The 27,054-nt window shown below is 53.9% G+C and overlaps 1 protein-coding gene across 1 annotated transcript; it reads right to left on the bottom strand.

The window, feature by feature from the left end:
• Nucleotides 1–12,240: 12,240 nt before the first annotated feature.
• On the bottom strand, nt 12,241–22,311 carry PKDCC (protein kinase domain containing, cytoplasmic). Its single transcript, XM_029232674.1, has 7 exons — nt 21,479–22,311; nt 17,132–17,254; nt 16,265–16,536; nt 15,514–15,593; nt 15,153–15,260; nt 13,338–13,511; nt 12,241–13,142 (listed from the first exon to the last, which is right to left on the bottom strand). Exons 1-7 carry the CDS (start codon nt 22,130–22,132, stop codon nt 13,057–13,059), a joined length of 1,497 nt encoding a protein of 498 aa, XP_029088507.1. The 5' UTR covers nt 22,133–22,311; the 3' UTR covers nt 12,241–13,056.
• Nucleotides 22,312–27,054: the final 4,743 nt, after the last annotated feature.

The following is a 27,054-nucleotide window of genomic DNA, read 5'->3' on the forward strand; positions in this document are numbered from 1 at the left end:
TACCTGTCTGTCCTTCTAGGCCTGGGGCCTTGCTTTGTTCTCTCTGGCCTCTCCCCACCAGATCTAGCCTTTGGTGGGCGCTGGGATCTGCTGACAGACTCTCCCAAGGCTGCCTGCCTGCTTAGATTTCAGACTCTGCTTCTGGAACCACCCATTGCTGTGGCCCACCTGCTGGTAGAGATACCCTGTTACCAAATGCTAGAAGATCCGCCACTCACTCACCTCCCCAGCTGCTGACTGTTGTCTGTTTCCACACCCTTACACGCTGCGTTCTGCCTGTCACCCTGGACGGCTGCCCAGCAGCTGCAGCTGAGGCCATCCTACCAGCACCTTCCCCAGCCTGATGGGTGGTCCCGTCTGGTCCCGGCCCTCCCAGCCTGCCTCATCTGCTGTGTGCACAGAGCCACATCTGGCTGAATACAGAGCTGGGGGAGGCTGCATGGGCCCTGACACACTGATCCCCAGAGAGATGGTCATCTTCCCTCAAGACCTCTTGGAGAGAGTCAGGTCTGGAACCCAGAGTAAGAGACAATAATAATAATAGTACATGGGCTTCCCTGGTGGCGCAGTGGTTGAGAGTCCGCCTGCTGATGCAGGGGACACGGGTTCGTGTCCCGGTCCGGGAAGATCCCACATGCCGCGGAGCGGCTGGGCCCGTGAGCCATGGTTGCTGAGCCTGCGCTCTGCAACAGGAGGGGCCACAACAGTGAGAGGTCCGCAAACCGAAAAAAAAAAAAAAAAAAAAAAAAAAAATAGTACATGATGTGACAGGCTCAATGATTTACCAGCATTACTGTAGGTGTACCTCACAACTAGCGTAGAAGGTAAATACTATTATAGCCCCTTTTCACAGATGAAGAAATGAACACCAACTGATAAAAATGAATCTGTGTAGGGTCCCACCGGGCATCATTTATGGAGCTAGGATTCAGAACCAGGGTGCTGGACTTTAGAGTTCAAGTTCATAACCACCAGACCAAAGTGCCTCCTTGGTGACACATGAACTCTGTCCAAAGGTCCCAGTAACATTCTCTATTGTCTTTAATGACCTCTCCCTGGTCTAGGATCAAAGGACCCATAGGTGATGGGCGGAGTTTACGGCCATAGTCTCAGTTAAACCTTTGGATACTTCCTGTTCCTTTTTGAGAACAACCCTGGAATAACCTCACTCGTGGTCACTTTCAGAAGTGGGCCACCAGAGCCGCACATCCCCCACTCCTCCCTGTGTGTCCCCAGGCCCTTCTTCCCTTGTGTCCCCTCTCTTGGGCCCCTTAAAGTTTTCAGGGAGTCACCTGGTGGTAAAGTTGTTAACCAAAGCTGGAAAATGGAATATGTGTGTGTACAAATAAATTGTTAATTGATGGATCTGCCTTCTCAGAAGGGCCAGAGACTCTGTGAGAAAAAGGAAAGCAGGCCCTGGGGGTGGCAAGAGTCTTTGAGGAAAAAGATATAGGGGCTTCTTAGAGGAGGTGGTATTGAAGATCATCTCAGCTTTAGCCCTGTCCAGGAGTAGCTATGGGAGAGGGAAAGGAAAAATGAGCACTGGATTGGAAGCACTTCAGTTTCCAACTGAATAGTTATATACTGTGGGTTTTTGCAGGCGATGGAGATGGCGAAGGATGGGTTGGAGGGGTAAGTTCACCGTTTCAGATTGAGACAACAGTTTGTAATTTCTGCCTCCCATTTAGTCTTGGAAAAACAGGTTTTTGAGAAAGTTATCAGGGTAGTCTCCCCTTTTCCTACCAGCTCTCAATCATTGCTGAGTTTGGGATGAATGGCACAGACATGGGAGGGGTATAGTTCCTAGGAATCTCAAGAAAATCTAGTATGTGGGCCTACTCAGTCATACTCTGACTAGTCTGATGTCACATCATTTCCTCAAATAAATATGTGTGGCTCCAACCGTGGGCCTCTTCTCTGCAAGGCTCCTCCAGCCTGTCTGGGATGGGCTGAGAGCTGCGGCTAACCCCTCTCTCCTCCCAGGTCCATTTCTGTTTGGGTTATGAGTTTCTGCTTTTCCATCCTGTCTTCTGGGCACCAGGAAGAAGAGAGAAAAAGAGAAGAGATTTTTAGCCTTTAGGTTGTTAGAGCTCAAGAAGGGCAGAAGAGAGAAGGAGGATGGATTGGACCAATGAGAAGGGCTTCCCCTCCTTGTCTAGCAGTGGAGATAATGGTGGCAAGGTGATGTGGGATCAAAAACTTTCCTTCAAGGGGTATGGATTGTAGATAATTGCCCATCATGTCTCTGAACGACTTTGGACCCTGGTGGGAATGTGCTGGCTCTTCTGCTGTGGCCTCTGCCGTGAGCCTCAGCTTCCCTTAGGAGCACAAGATCCCACAAATCCTACTGGGTTCTGCAAGTCGTGATGGGATCAGGCAACGGGGTTGTAGCTGCAAAATGGATCAGGCTTTGTGGGGTTCCAATGGTAGTCTTGGGGTTCTTCCACAGCCATAACTGCCCAAAGTGTCATTTACAGATGGTCCAAATCATTGAACAGGGCAGTCTGCCTTTTGGTCTTGTCAAGGAAGGAGCTGTTTCAAGGGGAGCCAAGGTGAGAAGGGGACTCTGTGGCAAGGAGCCCCACTCCAAGAGGGAGGGCTGGTGGGGCCCAGGCATGACCTCGGAGTTACACACGTGTGTCCCACATGGTGGGCCATGTGTGCCGCCGTCTGGCCTCTGGAGCCTGCAGGGTCCTCCATGCTCGGAATAGTCTGGATCTGCTGACTTGGCAAAATGGGGTGGTGGGCTGGGCCGCATCTGGAGGGGAGAGGGAAGGAGCCCCAGGTGACTGGGCTGTAGAGGGGTTTGCTCGCCCCACGCTCCCGCAGCCTGGAGCTCCCCCCTCCTTCCCCCCAACCAAAAGGGCAGTGTAATTCTCACGTTAAAAGTAAACATCTGGCAGCATCAGCAGTGCCCAAGTAAACCAAGAACTAATAGGAGGCGTTTGTAACCACAGTAGGTCCTGGATCGGGGAGGAGGGAGTGGGTCTCTATGTAGAAGCCAAGCTGGCTACTTGGGGAGGCTCAACTCATTTGTTTATTGATGGGTGGTTAATTAGTTGATCAATGTACCATTTCCTAGAAGATCTTGTTGGTGCAGCTTGCCATGGCCCCAGGGCAGCAGGGACATCCCATTGACTCTGTGGGGGCCAGATGGTCCATGGTATAGCAGGGACTGGGAACGATGGTCAGTCCTGGAGCGTCAGCTGCGCCTTGCTGCAAGTCCAGGGTCAACTATTCCAGAGAACAGTGGGAAGATCTGTGTGGCAAAGCCAGTGGGGTCACTGCAGGAAAAAGGGCCGTTTTCTAGAAGCCAAGTTTGCCTGGGCCCCTTCCTGAGAGAGCGGAAGCAGAGGCCAGCATAAAAGCAGGTAGGATCCCTCTGTGGTCAGTCATGGTGCCAAAGGAGCATTCAGGGATGAGAGAGAGAGGGAGACAGAGAGAGTGGAGATGAAGCAGAAGAGGAGGTTACATCTATTTTTTTGGCTGCACCGTGACGCTTGTGGGATCTTTTTTTTTTTTTAATTAATTAATTAATTAATTTATTTATTTTTGGCTGTGTTGGGTTTTCGTTTCTGTGCAAGGGCTCTCTCCAGTTGTGGCAAGCAGGGGCCACTCTTCATCGCGGTGCGCGGGCCTCTCACTATCGCGGCCTCTCTTGTTGTGGAGCACAGGTTCCAGACGCGCAGGCTCAGTAGTTGTGGCTCACGGGCCTAGTTGCTCCGCGGCATGTGGGATCCTCCCAGACCGGGGCACAAACCCGTGTCCCCTGCATTGGCAGGCAGATTCTCAACCACTGCGCCACCAGGGAAGCCCAGGAGGTTACATCTTGAGGTCAGTCCTCTGAAGCCGGTAACTGGTGTCAGGGCAGTGGTATTGGAAAACAGTGATAAACACATTGACTGCTCAAATCTGATTGACAGCAAGCTGGAAACAGAGTCTGGGCCTGGCTGGTACATCTGACAACTGTGAAGGGCTCAAGGATGAAATTGGGCGTATTTGAACAGCATCAAATCCATTCCTCACAGCCACACTAAATGTAAGTGACAGATGGAGACACAAATTAATATTAAAAATGTTGCCAGCTTTTTCATTCTGGCAAGAGAAATGCTTCCAACTAGGGACAGAGTCACAAGCCTTCATACTTTGAGTACTAATATCCTTCATCACCCTCATCAAACAGCAGGAAGTGGCACAGGGTTCACTGGGGAAGAGTCAATAGAACACAGGAGGTTTGGTGGCTAAATACTCAGAAATCAAGCAGTTGGCTGTAACTTCAGAAATGGGTTTCATGCTAGAGGTCACAAACTGGCCGCCAGCTGGCTGAGTCCAGCTTGTAGACATGTTCTGTTTGGCCCACAAATGTCTCTACTTTATTTTTGAATTTGGATTGGTGGCCAAAATGCACAAATCAAGAGAATCACAGAAAACTCCAGCTCCCTTGAAATACCTATGCACTCAGGCCTAAGTTCTCCAGATGGCATCAGGCACCACAACTCCCTTCCCTGCTGGACTTACAGTCATTTGTGATTTCAACTCCTGTTTTAAGCCATCAAACAGCTTTTATGAATAAGAGATTTAGTGGAGCTGACTTTCCAAAAGTCCAATTTAAATGGAGGTTATGTAACAAAATGGGAGAGAGATTTCGGTACCACTTTAGGTAAAAAGATTGAGCTTCTCCTTTAATCCATTGAAACAATGAACTAATTGAAATCAATTTTTATTAATCAAGCAACATAACAACATACAAGAAGAGTATAGAAAATTAAAAAAAAAACTAGTTTGTCATCCTTGCAAAATTGTGGTATTCACAACTATTTACAAGAGGTGTGTGTATTCCTTCCAGTCCTTTTCCACTGCATTTTTATATAGTTATATGTCTGGGTTTACATCCTCCTTTTCTCATTTAACAGTATAATTTACATGTTTTATCATATTGCTATATAATCTTCACTTTTCCTTATTCTAAATAATGTTGCAAGGAACATCTGTGTACATTTGAACCTTTCCTTTTTTTTTTTTTTTTTTTGGCCACACTGCACAGCATGTAGGATCTCAGTTCCCCGACCAGGGATTGAACCCATACCCCTTGCATTGGAAATGTGGAGTCTTAACCACTGGACAGCCAGGGAAGTCCCGACCTTTCCATATTTGCTGGGAATATATTTTCAGAACTAGTATGAATGAGTTATATGACTTGCACATGAAAGAGTTAACCTGTAAATTCCTAACCCGAAAGGACCCTGTATTTTTTCATCTCAGCAAATTGTTGGAAAGGCTATAGGGAAAAGAAAGGTCACTTCAGCATATGTGATAGGAGTGTGGGTAATTAAAAAAGAAAAATTCAGCATGTGAAGTCCATTCCAGGAATAACAGTATCTTGAGACCCAAGTCAAACAGTACTAAATGTGCTAAGCAGAGGCCTATGTTTAAAGAAGAAACTCATTTGTTCTTAAGAACTGAAAAATGCTGCATAGTTCAACGATGGAGTCAGAAAACTCCGCGTCGCATCAAAGCCTGGTTCAAAAAGATAGGGGAGGCCAAGATACAAGACAAGCTGTCTTTCCCGATTAAAGCATCTTGGTGCCCCAAGTACAATAGTCATTTCTTAGAACAATGGCTGCCTTTAAAATTTTTTATTGATGGGAGAAAAAAATGACGAAACAAGACCAGAGCATTTAAGGGTAATCTATGTCCTGTAAACAACCTAAAGAGTGGTGTAAACAAGGTGATATGTCATAAAATGAAATGTGATACAGATAATCTCACAACTATCTCCTGTTCAAGTTCAGATGAATAACAGGGCCTTAAACCTCCATGCAATGGGAAGCAAAGCATACTGTGTGTTTTATTTTGCCTTGTGTCTTTCCCCAAATAAATAAGATTGATTTTATGGAAGGGCAGGACAAAATGAAAGCCCTTTCTTGAGACTGACCTCCGTGCTGAAGATCTGAAGGGCACCAAAAGGGCTTCTGGGAAATGGCCCACAAGTTTTGTTCCCCTGCCAGGCCAGTCGGCAGACCTTCTAAGGGCTGGATTATGGAGCACTTGAGAAACTCCTCCTCCTGTGGAAAGGCAGCCTGTCTTTGGTAAGGAGAAATTGTGCCTCTCTAATCTACTAGAGCTCTTTGAAGGGCCAAAGAAGTGTATGGATAAAGGGGGAAACAGTAGACACACTCTATTTACACTTTCAAGAAGCCTCTGACAGGCTCCACACCAAAGCCTGTTGAGTTGCCTTGGGAATGGGGGTGGGCAGGGGGGAATGTCTGGTGACAAAACGGAACTGACTTTCAGATAAGAAATACAGAGTAAGAATAAGCCTTCCTCTGGATGGAACAGTGTTAACAGTGGGGCTCCTGGTGGGGACTTGGTACTCCTGGGGGACCAGGTTAACTAGCCCTTAGTGATTTGAGATGTGACCATCAAGCCCTTTGCTTTCATAAGCCACATGTGGAAATTGATCTCATTGCTCTAGAGTCACAGCTCATATATTGCCCCATTGAATTTGTCCATCTTTGTGACATCTCTAATGACATTGTGAGTTCCTAAAAGGCAGGGGGTATTCTGATATTTTAGTATTCATTGCAGTGACTAGCATTCAAGAAATATTTTGTGGCTTGATCACTAGAGAGACGAGTGAGTGTGTGTTGAAATACCCTGGCTTCCCATGACCCGAGCTCTTTTGTGTAGGAAAATACCAACCAAAGGCTGTAAGCTGCGGGGAGATGCAGGAGTCCCTGCATGGCCCAAGATGTTCATCATGGGCAAGGATACGTTGAATAAAATGTTACATGAAAAATAACTTGGGCTTCCCTGGTGGCACAGTGGTTAAGAATCCGCCTGCCAATGCAGGGGACACGGGTTGGAGCCCTGGTCCGGGAGGATCCCACATGCCGCAGAGCAACGAAGCCCATGAGCCGCGACTACTGAGCCCGCGCTCTAGAGCCTGCAAGCCACAACTACCGAAGCCTGCACACCTAGAGCCCGTGCTCCACAACAAGAGAAGCCACCGCAATGAGAAGCCTGTGCACCACAACGAAGAGTAGCCCCCGCTCGCCGCAACTAGAGAATGCCTGTGTGCAGCAACGAAGACCCAATGCAGCCAAAAAAAAAAAAAACAAAAAACCCTCAAATTTCACTTTGTTTTTATTAGGAATGGCACAGAGAGTACACACAAATGTATATATCAGTTTAGAGAAAAGAATATAATCTGTACTTTTGAGGGTGACAGATTCAAAGCTTTCAGTGACGGCCCAAGAAAGGGTTTTGGGTCAATTCTAATCCAATGCTTCTTAACCTATGATTCGTTATCACATGCCCCGCACCCCATCCAATACTCTTGTGGATACTTTTCTCCTAAATGCTACCACCCCCATGGAATTTTAGTAGCTCAGTTATACTGCATGTCTCTTTAGGCATCCATTATGATATCTAAGATTTTTTCATCTCCCAAGAACCAAGTTTTGTCTCCTTGGGGATGATGGCGCCCCCGATGAGAATGTATGCTGTAGAGGACTCCCTGAAGGTTTGGTCCCGTGTGTTCTTTTATCCAAACAGAACAACAAAGAGCTGGATATCTAAGAATGGAACTGGGAGTAAAAAAAAAAGAGAAGTCTTCTCTTGCCCTTTCCTCAAACAGGAAGCTCAAACAGGAAGTGGGACGGAGTGCTAGGTGTATTCCTCTTGCCCCTCCCCATCGGCAATCTCCCCTTCTCCACCCTGCTGTCTTAGAGGCTTGACAGTTACAGACCTCACATCAAGCTCTCTCTGGCTTCAAGGAGAGCTCAGCAGGAGATGGAGGGGTGGGGGAAGGGAGGCTGGAGAGTGAGGGGAGACTGGCTCCCTCCTTGTGAGGTCATCCTGTCTGGCTGTGTCCTTCGGTCACTTGACTCCTCCTAGGTTCTCCTACTGGGTTCTGGTAGCAGGTCCTACTCCCCTCCCTTGGGTAGAGATGGTAACAACTCTATTTTCACTAGTTCCAGGTTATAACCCCCATGGGGTTCCCTTGTACCCACGTATTTGCAAACATATCCAATGTTCCTTGTGCTCTCCATTTCCTGTTGAGACCCTGAATGATTGACGTGGGGGGTGGGGGAGGTCTGGTTACTGCTCCTCAGGAGGAACCTGCTGGAGCTGGAATGAGGCTAGCAGAGGGCAGGCGAGAGGCTGGCGGGGGGTTGGTTAAAATGGGGCAGGAGGAGGAGGACAAGGCATCACTGCCCTAAAAAAGGAAGCTGGGGCTTCCCTGGTGGCGTAGTGGTTGAGAGTCCGCCTGCCGATGCAGGGGACACGGGTTCGTGCCCCGGTCCGGGAAGATCCCACATGCCGCAAGCGCCTGGGCCCGTGAGCCATGGCCGCTGAGCCTGTGCGTCCGGAGCCTGTGCTCCACAACGGGAGACGCCACAACAGTGAGAGGCCCGCGTACCGCAAAAAAAAAAAAAAAAAAAAAAAGGAAGCTGAAAGGGGCCTTGATCTGGTTTGTGGAATGAGGTGGAAAATGAACTTCTCCCTACATGGTCATCAAGGATCCACTACAGCTTGAGAGGTAATTTTAAGAAATATCGTGGTCCATCTCCCTCACATAGTTGGCACTGATGTAGCTCCTTCCCCCGCCCAAGGCTGTAGCCCTGGCTTGCATTCACAGAGAGGTGAACGAGGGAAATGAAAGTCCTGCACGACTGACCTCAAGGCGGTGCTTAAAGTAGGTCGGGCTCTTTGGGGACATCCTCACCCTTATGGGATGAGGCCAGAGAAGTGGACCTGGTCTCCTTAAATTGCCCTCTGGGTCTCCCATCAAAGGCAGAGTGTGAGTCTGGGAATCCTTCCCAAGGGAAGAGGCAGGTCTGGGCGGATCATTGATCTTGTGGGTTCAGGGGGCGCTATGCTCCTGGGCGAGACAGTGGGTAGAGGGGAAGGATCACAGGCTTCCAGGGGCGATCACCTAGGCTTGAATCCCACCTCCTCACCTCTCTGGACCATCCCCCGTCTCACAGAGCTGCCATGAGGATTAGACGAGAAAGCGCACATAAAGGCAGCCGGCCCCCTTCCTAGCCGATTAAAAATCTCATGTTCTGAGCCCACCAAGCCTCTTCCTGGCTCTTCCCCTGGGAGCAGGGGGCAACCAAGCCTCACAGGCTGCCAGCTCCAGAAGCCACAGAGTGAAAGTAAGAAGCTTGTTGTCATGGATGGGGGTGGGTGGGCACATTATCTTGAAGCCTCCTAATCCCGTTTTCTGCTTTCATGTTAATCCTTTCATGTTAATCCTCTTCCACACTCAATCTGCCACACTCAACTCCCAGGGCACCGACCCGGAGAGAGAGCCGGGTTCCATCTCCTCCAGGCAACGGCCGTTCTCCCTGGTGTGGGTGCTGGAGGTGGAGTGTCGGAGGACAGTCTGGCTGTGCCTGGGTCCTCCCCAGCTGACCTGGATACTCTTGTAGGCCAGGCCTTGGATGATTGTGGAGGGCTCAGCTCACTCATAACAATAACAATGACAGTATCAGCATTTCCTAAGTACTGTTTGCTGACCCTGGCTAAGACTTTTTTTTTTTGCAGTACGCGGGCCTCTCACTGCTGTGGCCTGTCCCGTTGCGGAGCACAGGCTCCGGACGCGCAGGCTCAGCGGCCATGGCTCACGGGCCCAGCCGCTCCGCGGCATGTGGGATCTTCCCGGACCGGGGCACGAACCCGTGTCCCCTGCATTGGCAGGTGGACTCTCAACCACTGCGCCACCAGGGAAGCCCTGGCTAAGACTTTTATGTATGTAATTTCGTTCAATTCCCATGACACTCCTGTGAAGCAGGTATCATAAATCTGAAATTTGCAGGTTAGGAGATGGAGGCTCAGGGAGTCGTCACGGCCCAGATCACACAGTGAGCAAAGAGAAAGACTGGCCAGAATTCCTCCAGAACCTCATGGGGGACCAGTGGCAACATGGGCCCTTTCGTGTTGCTTCCTACTCCTCCAGCCCTGGAAAGGGCCTACCTCCCTCCTCTGGTCCTATCACCTGAGGCTTCCGTTGGGCGAATGCATTTCTTCCATGCACTAGATCTTGGTGTCACTGTGCAGTGGAGTGGAAAGAACGTAGACTTTGGGGTTGGCAGGGATGGGTCCGGCTTCCTCAGGAAGGGAACAAGATGTTCCCAGGAGCTGAACGTTTTCCAGGGACACAGGTGGCTATGTGGAAAGGGCCATCTAGGGGGAGGATGACTGTGCCTCCGGCTTTCACTCTCTACCCCCTTCCTTTCAGGGCACTCCACCACTTCTCCACCCCCAGCTGCAAATGCCCCTTTCTACTTTGCAGGACTGAGCCTGGCCATTTTTGCCCCCCTGATATAGGTTTGGAGGCAAGGCTCACTCCACTGAGGAAGCAGCTGTTTACCACCCCTTTAGCTACCTGTGGGTGAGTCTTTCCAAGAAGGTTTTATGCACTTTGGACCTCCATTTGAGTTTGGCACACACTCAGAGTATGGGCTCCCTGACTCTGACTTCGATTCCTCTTACAGCAATTCTCCCTCCAGAACAGGCTTGGAAGTTAGGGCTGGGTTTGAATGCTCATTAAATCCCTTTGCAGCTGTGACCTGGGCTTCGGTTTTCAGGTCTGTAAAACTGGAGCGATAACCACACCTTGCCGAGGTCACAGCCTGCGCCTCTCCACGGGCCAGTGAACCTCTCATCTGGAAGCCCAGAGGCAGTGGCTGGTTCATCTTCAGCCTTCGCTTTCCTCACTGAGTCACACAGTTCCTGAGCCTGCGGGTCTCTCTGCTGACTGTCACCAGGGTCTTTGTTCCCCTCTGGATAGCACAGACCCTGCAGACCTTCCTGCCCCAGCCCTGTGGAACCCCCTTGGGTCCAGCATGGTGACGTGGTTCTCCTGTCCTCAGAGCTCCACATACTGGTGGGCAGTTGAACAACAGAGGGCACTGTAAACTCTTAACACTGGCTAGCAAGGGGTAGGCTACCCGTGCGGTAACGTGTGAATTCAGCTGAGGAAAGAGCTCTGGAGGCTGATGGAAGCCGAGTTCCTCCTGGGAGGGGTGGGACTGAGAGTGGCGAGCATGGGCAGGACATGGCTCGGTTGAATCGTGGTGTGAGGTTCTGTGGAGGCTCTGACCCTCCCCGCCCTCCACGATCAGCAAGCCCAGGTAACCAGAGGCAAGATGTAGGGTGCGTGGGCTGGGCATGGTGGTGGTAAGGTGCAACCCTGAGGGTCTGAGCGGGCATCCACGATGAGGACTCCAGAGCTAACATCGGCTCTTCAACCACTCAGAACTACGGGGACGTCCTGTGCATGAGAAATTTCACCGACTGCATCTGCTGAGAAAACACTGGGTTCTGAGTTGAACTTTGGTTATTCTTTTTTAAGCCCTCAAAGGCTTGTGCACGTTGAGAATATTCTAGAAGTAGAATGGTGTACAGGGGAGAAGATGTGGGATTTCAAGTTAGAAGACTTGCATCCACACTGGGGCTCTCTCTGGCCTCACTGTGATCTTGAACTCTTTCACTTTGGGCTTCCATATACTCGGGCCTTTCCCTGTTAGACCCTCCCTCCCAAAACCCAGGAAGAGGGGACCGGGCTTTCCATTGACTTTTCTGTCTCCCCACTTTCCATATATTTATTTCTTGCTCAAAGAAAGACTCTGAGGGCTTCCCTGGTGGCGCAGTGGTTGAGTCCGCCTGCTGATGCAGGGGACACGGGTTTGCGCCCCGGTCCAGGAAGATCCCACATGCCGCAGAGTGGCTGGGCCCGTGAGCCTGTGCCTGTGCTCCGCAACGGGAGAGGCCACAGCAGTGAGAGGCCCGCGTACCGCAAAAAAAAAAAAGAAAGGCTCTGAGAAAGGCAAGTGTGCATTACCACGTGGTGGGCAGTGGTGATGATGGCCAGGCCCAACCCTGCACAGAGGCAAAGCTGACCTGAGTGGAGGCTGCCCAGAGCACCCTGGAGTGGCTGACATCCCACCGTTAGGACATGAGTCCTCTGGGTAAAGGCTTTGTATAGAAGAAGCGAGTGTGTGTTAAAATTTTAACCTTGTTAGTCCCTCCTGTCTTTTGTTAGGACATGGATGTGGAGGGCCAAGGATGCAGACGGGAACCATGGGAGCAGGGCCTGAACACACACTGTGTCAGCCTCAGTGTTTGCATGGAGACTTCACTCCTTCATCACACGCTGCCCCCGCCCCCAAACAGACACCAAAGACAAAACTGAAGACGAGAAAGGCAGCCCAGGAAAATGCGGCTTGAGAAGAGCCCTTGCCATGAAATGTCCTTTTATTAATTGATTTTTTTTTTCTTAAAAAAATAAACATTTTAATGAACAAGAAGTACAAAAGCTTCTGGATATACAAACTCCAGGAGCAGGGAGAGGCTGCTTTTGGCTGCTTTGCGGCTTTCACTGAAAGCAAATGAGGCAGAAAGGCCCCGGCCCCACCCCTGCCCCAGGTCCTGGCTCAAACTGCTACCTGCCCCTCAACCCCATGACCTGGCTCATACCTCGCGTGCTCCTGTGCCCCTGCTCCTGGGCTGGCCGGTCAGCGCCCCTGTCGGGCCCAGAGGCGGCCTCCCCAGGTACAGAATCACCCATCTCTCGGAGCATCCCTTCAAGTCTCCAGTCTGGAGCTTGGCTAAGAGAACACTCTGTGACTGACTGTCCCCACGCGGCCCCCGCCGGGCCATGGCACAGGCAGCAGCAACGGCAGCAGGGTCTCTGGCTACATTCTCACGCTACGAACACAGTGATGGGGCTGCCCACAGAACTGTCCCAGTGAGGGGCAGAGCCCCCAGTGGCGAGACCGTCCTGAGCTGAGCCTCGCTGGCAGCCCAGAGGGTGAGAGGGGCAGTCAGCCCTCCGTGATTCCTGCCCTGGAGCCAGCAGTCCCAGACCTAGACTGGTAAACTCACATTTTAACATGTGGCATTATTGCACGTTGTCCTGGTCACCTCGGTCTGTCGGGGATGTCAGCCTTGTCTGCAGGGGTGCCCAGGTGACATGCAGTGCTGCCAGTGCAAGTCACAGGCAAGCCCAGCTGGCAGGGATGGTCAGCTGAGCCCACAGACAGGTCAGCCAGAGGCCCTCACATATGTGGTCTTGCTGGGATCAGGGACCACGTGGCTCCATCCTGTCTTGAAAAAGACTAGTTGCCGACCTGGGGGCAGAGGTAAGAGGTAACAGGACTGGATGATTCGCTCCCTGGATGCAGGGCCACTCTCCTCATAACGCAACTGCCCTGAGGACACTTGTCTTCTCACCATCGCTGGCTTCTGATGGGGGACCGCTACCTGTCAATCTCTTCCGGGGAGTCCAGTCACCTCCCTCAGGATGTCCTTTCCCACTGGCTCACCTGTCCAAGTGGTCTGGTTGGTGACCACAAAGGCCTGGCACTGGGCATGGCTCTCACAGATGTCCACAGCCTCGGCCAGGTTGAACACTGAAAGCAGGCAGCTTCCGTGGTGGTAGGATGGCCAGCAGCGGTAGTCTTCCTGGGGGATGGTACTGCCTGGGAGGTGCTGGTACTCTGTGGGTTGGGGATGGAGCTCAGATGAGAACTCTCTGTGCCCAGGGGTAAGGGCTGGGGTCGCTTTCTTTTAAGGGCTGTGAGCCACATTTCCTAGGTGAGGGCTGAAATCCAGCCCAGTCCTCCTAGCATGGAGATGAAAGCAGCTACCACTGTGAAACTGGGATGACCACACAGGAAAGGCAAAGCTCAGGTTTACTTTTTGGGAGACACACGTCTCCCATATATAAGGGCACACAACTCGTTCAGGCTACACGTGACGGCGGGCACAGGCATGGGATAAGTGCACACACAGAGCCATCGGCTGACCAGGAAGGTCACTGAGCTCAGAACATTTTAGACATTTAAAGCCGGGCTTCTCAAACTTCAGTGTGCATGTGACTCTCCAGGGAATCTTGTTAAAATGCAGATTCTGATTCAGAAGGTCTGGGGTGGGGCTTGGGAACTGGCATTGCCAACCAGCTTCTGGTGCTGCTGGTTGGCAGACCACACTTTGAGTGGCAAAGAGTTTAGAGCTGCCCTTTGGTCCCATTTCCTCCTGGCCTTGGGGAGAGAGGCTAGGCCAGTTCCTCAGACAGGGGGTCAGTCATGGAGTTTTTGAAGTTCAGAGGCGTGCAAATGAATGTAAAACACAAAAAATGACCATTTGGGAATCCACACCTTGAGTATTTGGGGCAGAGGCTGGAGGAAGAATGTGAAATCTCCCCATTTCACAGAAAGAGCCCCACAGAAGCCTCTGAAATCTCCTCAATCCAGAAGCTGCCTAGCCGCAGGCCTCCTGTTCCCACGAGTCTTTCCCGCTGCCTGGGGAGCCCCAGCTCTGGATTGATAATGCAGAAGCCCTGGGCCTCCGGCCACCCCACCCTCCTGCCTCCGTCTTCTACCAGGGACTAGACCAAAGTCCAGGGCTGGCTGTGATTTATAGCCCCATAAACAGCGTCCTCAGGGACACAGCCAGCCATTGTTCACCTCGTTAAACTTTATTTACAGGGCTAACGAGGGCTCCCCCACCCTTAAGACTGGCCAGAGCTCCTTGAATACAGAGGCTGCCCATCCCTCGCCCCCCTGCCAACCATGCTAAACCCCAGGGCCTCAGCAGGAGAGATCACAGCCCACAGGCCGTGGCTAGAATTCTCTCTCTGCCCTGGAGCTTCTTAACTGGTTTCAGTGTGGAGCCCCTTCTCCACCTCCAGCCACCCTCCCAGCCCCAGAAGGGCGAGGAAGGAAAGAGTAGCAAACATATATTGTGTTCAAGCTGTGTAACAGGAAACGAGTTAACTGCTGTCACATTTCACCTGCCATTTAATCCCCATAAGAATTCTTAGGCAGGTAATACTGAACCCAATTCACTGATGAGGAAAGTGAGGCTCAAGGTGTAAGTTAACTTGCTCATAGTCACGCAGTCAGTACACAGTGGGGTTTGCAGCCACCCAGAGAAGGGGTGTCAGCGCCCACCCCCCAGTTCAAGGCACAATTATAGTTGTTGTAGCTCAGTCGAAGTGAAAGGTAAACAGCGGTCTCTGCAACACTCCATGTGAGTCTCAGAGGGAGGATGAGCCACTTCCCCGATTAGGGGAATCACCCACCCTCGCACCTGTTCCCCACCTCCCCAGCCCCTGGATCCTCGCCGGGGCCACTCACCGGCTCTGCCGCCCTCCGTGGAGTTCTGCAGATACTGCCCGCTCCGGTACAGGTGCAGCACCTTCTCCAGCTGGGCCAGGGTCTCATCCACCCCCCAGGTGAGCTCTCCTGCAGAGTGCACGGTGCTGTAAGAGGGTACCTGGGCTCCTACTTCTCCCTGAGGTAGGCAGCCAGCTGCCTTTTCCCCTCCCTCTGGAGCCTGGGCCCCGATGACTGGAGGACTGGGCACTGAGTTTGCCACAGAATGCCACTTTGGGAAATGATGTTTCTGGACCATGGGCTGCCCTGGGTCATTCTTATGCCCATGCTTGCTGGGGGTGGGAGAGGGTGACGGGAGGCAGGTGGGCACTGGAGAGCTTACCTGTGGCGTTGACAATGCTGTCCAAGAGAGGCCGTAGTGAGGGTGGGGCACTATGGGGCAGGAGGTATGTGAAGAAAAACCTGGGGCAGAGAGAAATCAGGGGCTTAGTGCTTCAGCCTTTGGGGACATATCCTTCTTCTATCCCAACTTGGGACAGAACCCCAATCTGGCCAGGGAGCCTGCCCTGTCAGGCTAACCAACTGGGCCTATACCCCCAGAAGTGTGCCAAAGAGTCTTCAGACTCAGGGTCGGGGTCTGGGCACATGCTAAGGCCACAGATAACTTCATACCAAACTGAAATCTGAGGTCTGTTTTCCCCACCCGTCCCAGGGACCTTCCCACCCCTCAGCCCCGCATTATCGCCCGGCTGACCCGTGTCAGAGCAGCCCCATGGCTTGGCCCTATGAGGAGCTTCCAGAGGTGAAGGGCCAGGGGAGGAAGGGGCAGGGCCTGTCCCACCAGCCCTAGGCTCTGAGTCTGACACTATTTTAAGAAGCCTCCAGCTGCCACCCCCAACCCAGATTCTCCTTGGGGCTGACTATTTTTAGCCTCATGGTCAGGAGCCTGAATGTTCCCTTCTTGAAGGGGTGGAGGCCTTCCCCCGCCCCTGCTACTCCGCTGGTCACGGCTGCGTCTCCCAGCCTGGCTGGCCTCCTGGACCCCATGCTGGCTCCTTTCCTGCGAGCCCCCACCCCCACCCCGGGCTCCCGCTCCCTCGCCGCTGGCCTTCCTGAGTGGAGATGGAGGTCACCTGTAGGCATTGTAGAGGTTGCGTTTCTCATTCATGGCCTCGCACCAGCCCTGGGCTGAGCAGGGCAGGGTGAAATTCCTGGCTGGGAACTCGAGTGTGCAGTCAGCACTGTCTGTGCACGGTGTCTCCTCCACGCGGGCGTCATCCAGATCCGTCACCTTCAGTTCCCCATCCACCAGCACGAACTGTCGGGGGCGGAAGTCCAGCAGAGTGACCGAGCCCAGCGGGGAGTGGGCCAGGTGGTGGAGGAGGCGGCCCAGGCTCAGGCAGATCTGAGGGGCAAACACCAGGCTGCTCACGGCTTCTCTCCTGGGAGGGCGCCTGGGGGCTCCCCGCTTTGGTGCTCTGGACTGAGCTTGGGGGTTTGCCTTTTTCTTCAAGGCTCTGGAGCTCACTAAGGACTGAGGCCTGGGGCCTTACTGAGCAAGCCAGCGATTTTCTGTTACTCCCGGTGGGCCTGACCCTGAGGGTAACATGGAATAAGCGGGAAATGGGCAGTCTGGGCATAGTGCATATTCTCCCTGAAGCTGCAACTTCGGTGTGCTTTCTGTGCAGTGTATGCAAATAGAGGGAGGGTCAAGATGACCTTAAGCTCTTTTCTAGTCCTAGGACACTGGCCCTCCTGCAGCCAGGCTGAGAGTATGCCTGAGTGTGTGTGTCAGGGCGGCAGGAGCACAAAAACCTCAGGATCCTCTTTGCCTCGTTTCTTTTTTTAACCTTTTGGCCGATGGCCGAGTCAGCTTTGCTCCATCCTTCCCTCCCTCTCCCTCAACTGAGGAGGAGTTGAAGCTGCTCTGGAGGGCTGGCCTTCTAAGGGAGAACCATCCCAGCAAGGAGCCCGGGGCCCTGGCCCTCTTCCCTGCTCACTCGGAAGCGATCCTCCCAGGAAGTCTGCAGCAGCTGGATCATTTCCACAGGGGCGCCCAGCTCCGTGATGGTGGTCAGGGTGTCCGGGATGTCCTCGCTGTCCTGGTAGCAGTAGCCATAGAGCTGGAAGAGGCCCAGGCGGGTCATGAGGTCACAGGATGGGGGTGGGGACAAGGAAGGGCTGGGTTTTCACATGCCCCCCACCCTCCCATCCCTAGGTCTCTGCTTCAGCTTGGGCCAGAAGAGAATAGCAACGTTGCCTGGGAAGCCTGCCCTCTGTCCCAGCAGCCAGAGTTCCTACTGATTCCATCAGCCCCTTACCTCTGGCCACTCAGGTAAATGGGCAGGTCTGGCCACCTTGTGTTAACCATGTGCCAGGCACTGTGCTAAATGTTTTACAAGCAGAACTCAATTCTTAGAATAACCTTAAAAGGGCATAGTAGGTACTATTAGTGTCTCCGATTCACATGTAAGGAAACCAACTCAGAGAGGTTAAGTTACCTCCCCAAGGCCACACAGCTAAGAATTGCAGGAGCTAGGATTCAAATTTATGTTACTCTGATTCCACAGCCTTGTTCTTTCCATGAGTACCATTTGCTAATCGCCCAGCCAACAAATGGATGTTATACCTCCTCCCCTGCTCTAATCCTTGTCTTTGCTTCATCATTTTCACTTTCTGGCACCTTCATTTTTCCTCTGCTCTGGTCTTTCTGGAGGAAAAGCAATCTCCCTTGGGATTGGTAACAAGTGTCGATCAGAACAAAAAGTATCCAAGGGGCATATCATTGGGCGGTCTCTGCATAGCTGGTGGGCAGGGCGGGGTGGGGTGGGGTCACTCATATCAACTGGGGGAGTAGTAAGAGTGGTTCCTGGGGAAGGTCAGTTCTTTGAGGGCAGGGTCACAAGGGCCGGCCCGCTCCATGTGATCTGGGGGAGGGGCTCCATACAGCTCAGCTGGCCAGGGGCTTCTGGGAAGCACAGCCTGACTCTGTCACTGACACCTCAACCAGCATCCACAGAGATCTCTGCTTCTCCCAGTCTCTCTCACCATGCTGCATATCAGCTAAGGATCAGCCGGTGCTCAAAACAACCAGCACCCTGTAGGGAGGAGGAACACAAAGGCTGAGTTGTCTGGGCCAGAGTGGGAAGAGGGGAGGGCTGCACGATGGGGGGTGCCGGTGAGGTGAGGCGGTGGGGGAGTCAAGCCCCTGGGCTAGATGTCCCTGCACACCGTCACCCTTCACACCCTTCCCAGCTCCACTCCAGGTCCTTATATGCTCCCTTCCATCCCAGGAGTGCCCTTGCAGCTCCCCGTCCCTGGAGTCAGCTACCTCAGTCCTGCTGGCACGAGGGAAGGCATGTCTCGGTGTCGCTGTCAGATCACTAGGGCTGCAGCTTGGGGGAGGTCAGGGGGAAATCCCCGGGGCCCCCTTCTTCCCTCTCTCTCTACCCTCCCCACCCCATATCAGCCCAGGGAGACCCCAGACCCCAGTGGGGCAGAGGTAGGGGTGAGGTAAAAGGAGCAGCCCTGGAGCCTGGTTCTCATTTTCTTGCCCAGAGTCTGAGCCTTTGTGGGAAACTTCTGAAGGTTATTAAACACCCGGAGGTCGTTAAATGCGCTGTTAACGAGGTATTAATCAACACCCCTCAGGAAAAAATAAAAAGACACCATTAACTCCCCCCCCCACCCCAGGAAGCGTGAGGCTGAGCATTTCAGTCGAATCTTTTGTTCCTTTGGGAGAAGAAATATACTCTAGCAGGGCCAGAATCAGGGCCCAAGTAGGCCTGGGGCCCCATCTGAGGCCTGAGGCCCTGGGAACGACAGTGATGCAGGGGAGGGAAGACCCTTGTGCCCTTTGACCCTGGGCTATAGAGGCATCTATCATGTGAGGGAGTGGTGTGTGTGTGTGTGGATGTGAGAGTGAGAGAGAGAGAGAGAGAGAGAGAGAGAGAGAGAAAGAGAGAAAGAGAGAGAGGTGGGTTGGGGAGGGGTCACAAAGATGGATGGAGAGATCTCGCCCAGGCAGTCCCCGGACTGAGCAAGCTCTGAGAAGGGCCCAGTGGGACATGCTATCCTGGCCCTTTTCTATTAGAACCAGCACCAACTTTGGGGCTGCCAGAGAGGAGGAGGGGGCCTCGGGGAGCGGGAAACACTCTCTGGCTCCTCCCCGGTTCAGCAAACAGTCGAACAGTTTTGAAATTTTAAACGATTAAGATGTATTAAAACAACATTATTTCTAGTTCCCTGCACACCAGAACTGGAGCCTCCTGAGCAGGAAGTCCCCCAGGCAGGCTTACCTGGAGCAGAGGTGGCATTGCTGAAGAAGCCAGAGGGATACTGGCCTGGGGGTTGGGGGACGAATGTAGGAGACCCAATACCAAGGCAGTCCCGAAATTCACACTAAGGTACCTCTACCTCCCCGTAATGGTAGCTTTTCACCTCTCCCCTGACAGAAAGGACCTGGCACCCTCTCCATCTTGTAACACTTCTGTCCTAGGGCAACTAACCCCAGTCTCTGACCCTGTAAGAGTAACACAGCCAACCCAGTTTCGGTCTAGAGAGAGAATGAGTGAAAACTATTCAGTTGTAATTTTTTTTTTCCTTTGGCACCTTCAGCATTGGGCTGGGGGCCTGACATATGCGTGAGGGTGGTTAGCTGGATGTTCGTCTTGAAGTTTGGGTGGGGTAAGAGAGGGCGGGAGAAGTTCCTTAAGAGACAGGAAAGCGCATCAAACCTCAAATCCCTCCTAAGGGAGGGGGGTGGGGTCTTGAGTCAATTAACTAACACTTAATATCCTGCTAACACACTCAAGACCTTCTCCACTGCCTCAGAATCTGGCCTACACCCCAGGTTTCCAAAAGGTTCCCAGGAGCTCCTGGGAAGCAAAGAGAACAAGATCCTCCCAGTTAGAAGGGCCACGTGACCAACTGCTCACTCCCTGTAGCTCCAGTGTCAGCCGTGCAACAGTTGGCTGACACTGGAGCATAACCACCCATAACTGTTGGCTCTGCCTGACCTTCTGCAACCAGTTCAGGGCCCAGGACCCAGTCAACGTGTGTCTGACCAGGGCTGGAGTAGCCCAGGGAGACTGGGAGCCAGCAGTAGTATAAACAGCTCTCCGGCTTCTCTCTCCTATTCTGCCAGGCCCACCCAGATCCGGTGTCCATCTCACTCCTGAGGAAAGGAGGGAGGGATTCCTGGGTTTCTGACCAGTTCTGCTGGGTGCAGAAAGGTTAATTTGAGTGCGCTAGGAGGTGGAGGTGCGGGCAACATTCCTCAGCTGGGGAGTCTGAACAAACCCTATGCTCACCGGGCCAAAAGCAGCCAGGGATTCCCCTCTCACTCCGCTCAGACATGTGCTAAGGGAACGGTTCATCTAATCCTAGGGCTGACTCAAGGACCATGGAGAGCTGGGGGAGAGAAGGAAGTGGGTGTGTTAGGGCAGTGCTGGGACTATGAGAGGCCCACTCTCTTAGTCTAGCCTGGAGGGAACAAGGTTGGGTCTCATCTTTCCCCTCTGTCCCCCAGTGAACGGGAGAGACAGAGTCCCATTTAGTAGGAACCTGGGCATCTGGTCTTCTCAATCTTCCAGCCTCTTGGCCACATTTGCTCAGATAATGTGACATGCAGACCCTCAGGTCCTCAGCCTGTCCCCCGAGCATTGAGCTAGGACCCCGAGGCTTCCTCAATACTTCCAAAGCCTACTTTGAGGCCAGGGTCTCTTCTGGGAAGGGCCATGCATTTTCTGGCCTACTATCCAATCCCCTCCAGTCCTTTCAGCAGCTTCTGGGTGGGGTACGGGATATTCTCTGGGAATCAAGCCTGGTCTTTTTCTAGCTCTTCCCAACCCCATTGCAGTTCCACCCCAACTTCAAAGCCAGACAAGTCACTGTCTGGAAGTTGAGAGAAGTGGGGTTCAGATTCCATCAAGAAAGGGGACCCTATCACTGTAGTTGGGACCCTGACTCAGGGATGACCTCTGTTCATTGTTTTGGCTGGGGTCCCTTCCCCGGTGCTCAACACACCAGCTCCAGCCAGAAGCAGGGTCCTAAGCCCGAATGGACCCCCACCCCTACCCCGAGTTTGGGGACCCTCTGTCCTGTCTTCAAGAGATACGGTTTGGAAGCTGAGAAACCCGGGAGTCTCTCCGTAACGGGACGCCCACCCAAGCAGGGTGGTGTAGCGGGAAGCTGCCATGGTCCGGGCTCTGCCCCTAGCTTAACCTGGGCAGTCATCAGGGCTCCGCTTCTTTATCTATTAAGGCCAAGGCTTCTCTTCCAGCCCGAGTGGTCGGGCACTGGCACGTCCAGCCAGCACCCTTATCCCTGCACCCGCCCCCTCGTACCTGCAGCACGTTGGGGTGCCGCAGCCGCTCCAGCAGCACCATCTCCTTGAGCAGCTTGTGGGCCGCCAGCCGATAGCAGCCCCTCCGCGCCCCGAACTCGCGCACACAGCTGCCCAGATCGTGGCCGCTGAAGTCCACCGCCTTGAGCGCCACCGCGACGCCGCCGGGCAGGCGGACCCGGTACACGGCCTTGGTGTAGCCGGAGCCCACGTACTGTGCGCCGGACACGTTGCGGAGCGCAGCGCAGCCCAGGCGCGGGCCCGGGCCGGAGGATCCCGGGCCGGGGGAGCCCGGGCCAGGAGCCGGGGGCCAGCCCGGAGCGCCGTCGGGCAGGGGCCGGGCCCGCGGGGGGCGGGGACGCTGCAGGCCCGGGCCGCCCGGAGCTAGGTCCATCAGGCGCCTCCGCTCCGGCCGGCCGGCCCCGGGACCGGGGCCCCCGCGGGAATAGCGCTGCACCTCCTCGTAGCGCGCTCGGATCTGCCGGGCCAGCTCCCCGCGGCCCCCGCGACGGCCCGGGCCCGGGTCTGGCGAGGGCCCGGGGGACTGGCCTGGCCGCGGAGGCTCCGAGCCCGGTGCGAAGAGCACGTTGAGGACCGAGCCCAGCAGGAAGGAGGCGCAGAAACCCGCGGCCACCGCGGCCCGCCGGCGCCGCATCGCTCCCCTCCCCCCGGCCGGCCGGCCCCGCGCGGCTCCCGGGCCGCGGCCCCGGGAGGCTCAGGCTCCGAAGCGGCTACGCTCTGCGCCCCGCGGGTCCCCTGCCCAGCCCGCGCGCATGGCCCCGGCGGCCCCGACCCCGGCCCCTCGCGGGCTGCACATCGGCCTGACACTTGCCTCCCTCCCGCCCTGCCCCCGCCGCTTATAAGGCCCTGAGCCGCCCCCCGCCCCCGCCCCCTCCGCCTCCGCCTCCCAGCTCCCGGCCAGAGCCCATCCTCGGCGCCGCCCCCTTCGGCTGCCCGGCCCGGCCTTCCCCGCTGACTGACAGCGGGACCTCCTCCCGCGGCCGTCCGGGCCTGGGAAGCGGCGCGGAGGCGGTTCTGGCCCTGCCCAGCCCGCGGCCCCCGAGCTCCGGCCGGCGAGAAAGGGAGGGGGCGGCAGCGGCCCCGGGACGCGCGGGGGCTCGGGCCCAGCGCAAGGGCGGATAATGGGGTCGGGGCGGCCGGATAACGGGACCGAGAGGCGGCTAACGGAGCCGGCCGGGCAGGGTGGGGGGGAAGATGAAGGGGCGAGGCCAGCGGGTAACGGGTTCTGGAGGGGACGAGCAGCTGGGTCCGGGGTGCTGAGGATCCGCGTGGTCCCAGAGCGCCCTCCCGGGGACCCGGGGCCTTGGGGCGGGCTGGGCGCAGGGAAGGAGCGTGGGTCCCGCCTCCCGCGAGTGGGACTGCGGGTGGCGGCTCCTGGCTCAGTCCCGGATTCGGGGGCGGGGGATGGGGAGGCGGCGCTGAGGGAGGGGCTGGCACCTGCGAGCGCGGGTGGGACGGGAACTCTGGGATCAGAAGAAAAATCTTGAGGTTTTCGGTGATGCCCTCTTCAACCTCCTCTACCAAGTTTTCTGATTTTCTTTGTCCCCGAAGCACCAGGTGGAACCGCTGCCCCGGGATCCCCGCAGTCAGACGCGGTTAGCAGCGGATCACGAACCATATTCGTGCTAGTAATTTACAAAGAGTGCCTTTGTACCCACGGACGTGCGTGGTCCAGATTGTCTCTGGAGTGTGTGCATTAGTGTATCTGAAGGGGCTACTGTGTCCGAGGAAGGGAGTGTATACCGCGTGTGTAAGTAGGTGCTGACTCCACCAGAACTTCTGGCCCCTCCTCCTCCCTCCCTGATTGCATCATTAGTGCTAATTGAGGAGCTTTCACACGCCAGTGCATTAGTTGTTTGGAGTGAGCTCCCCCCTCCTGGGAGAGATAAGCCGCTGCCCCTCCCCCTCCCAGCCCTCCACTTCCCCACCGCCCAGGAACTGTCCACCTAGATCCTCCCACCTTCCTTGGCACCTTCCTGCCTCCTGGTCCTCTACAGGTTAATCTCTTTCCGCCCCGCAGTGTCAGAGATCGGCTGGAGAGGAGTCAGGGAGGAGGTGGAGGGCTTAGAAAATCTTTCCTCCAGGAGGCTGAAGAGGTTCTGGCCTTGCGACAGAAAGCACAGTCTCTGTGATGAGAGAGGGGACAGGAATCTCTGGCCGGTTCTTTTGGACCTGGAAGAGCAGAGGACAGCACTGAATTCTTGATCTCCAGCCTGTGATCCCACTGATGAAGGGACAACCAATCCTGACTCCTGGGGTCCCCTAAGACTCGGAGAGCTGGGGCCTAGTCTAACTTAGAAAACGTGAGAGGGCTGAGAGAAGCCACGATTCTCCTGAGGACCTTGGGTTTGGTGGAGTTTGGTCTGGTCCTGTTTAGCTGCTCTGCCCTGCCCTGGCCCTTGGCTGCTCGGTGTAGGGGGGAGGCTCTGAGCAGATGCCCTCCCCAGCCCTCACACCAGATGTCTTTGGTCTAATTAACTGTGCTGGGAAAACCAACCTGGGTTTGTAAACAGAGCTACTGGCTAAAGTCAACAGGGAGCAGCAGCAAACAGCAAACATTCCCCTCACACAGCTACAGTCCAATCCAGCTGCCTGGGGAAGAGGGGAGCCTGGTTGATCATGGGGCCCCCCTGGCCGACAGCTGAGTCAGGGAAAGCCTCTCTACCTCTGTGACCCTAATATGGCCATTTCCTTACCAGTTCCAGGGCTCCTTTGCTGGGGAGGAATGGGGATTCTGGGAAGACAGAGTTGCCATTTCAAGATAGGCTCTGCCCCCCTTCCAGAGATCTCTTGGTATCTATTAGCCAAACCTCCTGATCCCCAAGGAAGCCATTGTGGGGGGAATATTCCTTAACGAGCTTTCTCTGGGGCCTGCTCTGCTCTAGGGTCTTGGAGGAGCCTCCTAGGTAGGACTTGGCATTGAGAATCTATAACTCGGAGTTGGTGAATATAACATGAACATTGTTGAGTTCGTTACACGTCGTGTAGGTATTATAATAACATGTTCTGAAATTAGATAATTGTTCCTGTAATATCTTTGCCAAGCTTCAGTGTTTCTGTTATGGTTTGAAAGTTCAATGCACACAGGGCCTGAGAAACAGGCCTGAGTGTACATACATACAATGTACACACATGAGCCCACGGAACAGTGGCCTCACACACAGGAACAAAGGCATTTCAGAACTCGTTCTCACACTCACTCTGTCTCCCTTGCCAGCTCTCAGACATACAGACATATACAATCTTTGATGGAAATAGGTTTTTGGACTCTGAAAAAAAGGGATTGAACTTTTTGAACAGATTAGAGTTTCTGAATTGGCAGTTTCTTGAGTTCTTAACCAAATTGTGCTTGTTTGCTTTTCCTTCTTCTTCTTCATTTTTTTTTTTTTTTTTTGCCACCCAAGGAGTGGAATCATCATTTCAAAGAACTGAAAAAGACACAGAACTCTGGCTGAGGATCCAGATCTACCGTCTGCCCATCCGCCCTGTCTCGAAGACCTGGCAAGGCCAGTAGCCTCTTTATTGTCTGCCTTTTCCCTCCAGCCCGGGTCTCAAAGACCTCTTTTGGAGTATCATTCTCCTGCTCGGCAACCTGGAGGGTAAATTGAACTGGGCCTTCAGGCCTTTGTGAGCTGGCCCCAGCCCTCCACCTGGCCCAGTTATCCCCTTTTCATTTCCCTGCACAGAACCAGACTCCCCCAGCCTGCCGCCTGCACTAGCTCCTGACTTGCAGCCATCATTAGTGTTTTCCCCTGTGGCCCTCCCGGTTCCCTTTCCTGAAATGCCCCCTTGTAGCCTTTCTGTGTCATCTTTGCTAGCTGGTTTTTCAGGGTCTCCCAGAAAATAGTGAATTACAGACATTGCTTCTCCAACCGGGATACACGGGTCCCTGGGACCTTGAAGGTCTATTCTTAAGAGTTTTTGTGGATTTATTTTCTTTAAAAGGAAATGTACGAAATACATTTCTCAGGTCTTGGAAACCTTGATGTAGAGCAAAGAGCTTTGGGATTTGGAGTCAAAGACACCTGGGTTCAAATTTCATTATTCGAGTTACTTTGGGTGAGTTAGTTAACTTCTCTGGGTATTTGTTGTCTTATGCAGAAAATGGGAGACGATATAGTAGTGCCTACGCCGTAAGGCTGTTGAGTGAATGAAATGCAAAGACATAAAAAGTGCTTGGCACAAGCTAAGCCCTCAATATGGGTAATCTGTAGCTAGTATTAATGATGATATTAAACAAATAAACATCTGTGACAACATGTTAGACAGCTAACCATAACTCTGCCTAGAGGCAAAAATGACTTTACCTACTCTCCTTCCTGGTTCCCACTGGTGAAAGCTCTCAGCTTCCTGGGCTCTCTCTGTGTCTGGAATTTTCACTTTTTCCCGAATCAGTAAACCAGTGGTGGATCAGAAGAGGCCTCGTTGCCTCCCCCAGCCCATGGTGAGCTGCACAGGGGAGACTATGAATCAAGGCCTGATTCTTGGTGCCACAGTGACCAAGCACAGGGAAGGCCTTGGTCTGTCCTCCCTAGGGCAAGGAGCTGGGGGAGGGGATGGGCTCTGAAAAGGAAGGGGGGAGGGAAAGGGGTGGAGCCGGCAGCCTGCGCCCCCACCCCCCCTTCCCTCAGGTAGGAAGTGAAGCTGACGTTTCCAAAATATAAAAAACAGATGAGGAGGGTCAGGTTTCCTACACACTGGAGAGCGGGAGCCCCAAGGCAGAGTCCCCAAGAAATGATCAGAGACAGAGATGGGGGGCAGAGAGAGAAAGAGAGAGGAGAGGAGAGAAGAGAGACAAAGATGCAGAAACATGGAGAGAGAGAAAAACGCCCCTGAATCCTGAGGGTAGTCAGACAAAGACAGAGACAGAAAGCTGTGGCTCAGGAAAGATCTTTCCACCCGTTTCTGGAAAAGAGCTTAGTTCCTCTCTGTGGGTCTCAAGTTGGGAACGTGAGCCATTTTGGCGCCATGACCCTGGCTGAGGGTGAGGCTCTCCAGGACCCCAGAAACAAAGAGGCCCTCTGGGCTCAGAGCTCTCCCTGCCCGGGCTGGTCTCTGTCTGTCTGGGCCTCCAGATCTGTGGTCCAGAGTCTCTCTCCCGGAGCCAGCCTCACTCTTCCCCCCTCCTCCCTCCTGCTTAGCTTCACCTACCAGCCCAGAGAGATGCTCTGTGACAGCTTCTCTTTCTCTCCCTTTCCTGGATGTCTGGGATGTGTGTCCTCTTCCATCACTGGTTCCTTTGATTGGAGGAGCTGGGGGCATGGGGCTGAGGACAGAGAAGGCTGAGAGGTACCTGTTTAGAGCCATTACCTAGGGGAAGGAGGGAGGCGGCTGCCTTGGCGTTGGACCCAGGCCAGGGGAGGGCTAAACCCTAGGGTCTCTGTTCCCTGGGCAGATGGAGAAGCAGGTAGAGGGATGAAGAGTTGGCCACTGGATCAATGGGTGATGGGTGGACTCTGGTGGCAGGGGGTGGTAGAGAGGAGGCCTTTGCCTTTGTCCAGAGGCCTTTGCAGGGGAGAGGGATAGGAATGGGAGCATAGGGGCCAGGTGATCCGA

Source organism: Monodon monoceros, unplaced genomic scaffold (assembly GCF_005190385.1).
Source record: "Monodon monoceros isolate NGI ecotype Baffin Bay Population unplaced genomic scaffold, NGI_Narwhal_1 Super_Scaffold_19, whole genome shotgun sequence".
In the NCBI taxonomy this organism is placed as follows: Eukaryota; Metazoa; Chordata; class Mammalia; order Artiodactyla; family Monodontidae; genus Monodon; species Monodon monoceros.

What these genes read in the sequence shown, in the direction of transcription:
- PKDCC (XM_029232674.1), bottom strand. Translation starts at nt 22,132, where the DNA reads ATGCGGCGCCGGCGGGCCGCGGTGGCCGCGGGTTTCTGCGCCTCCTTC. An exon ending in GGCACCCCAACGTGCTGCAG is followed by an intron (nt 17,255 to 21,478) that starts GTACGAGGGGGC and finishes GGCCTCTTCCAG; the next exon opens with CTCTATGGCTACTGCTACCA. An exon ending in CAACCAGACCACTTGGACAG is followed by an intron (nt 13,143 to 13,337) that starts GTGAGCCAGTGG and finishes CTCTGCCCCCAG; the next exon opens with GTCGGCAACTAGTCTTTTTC.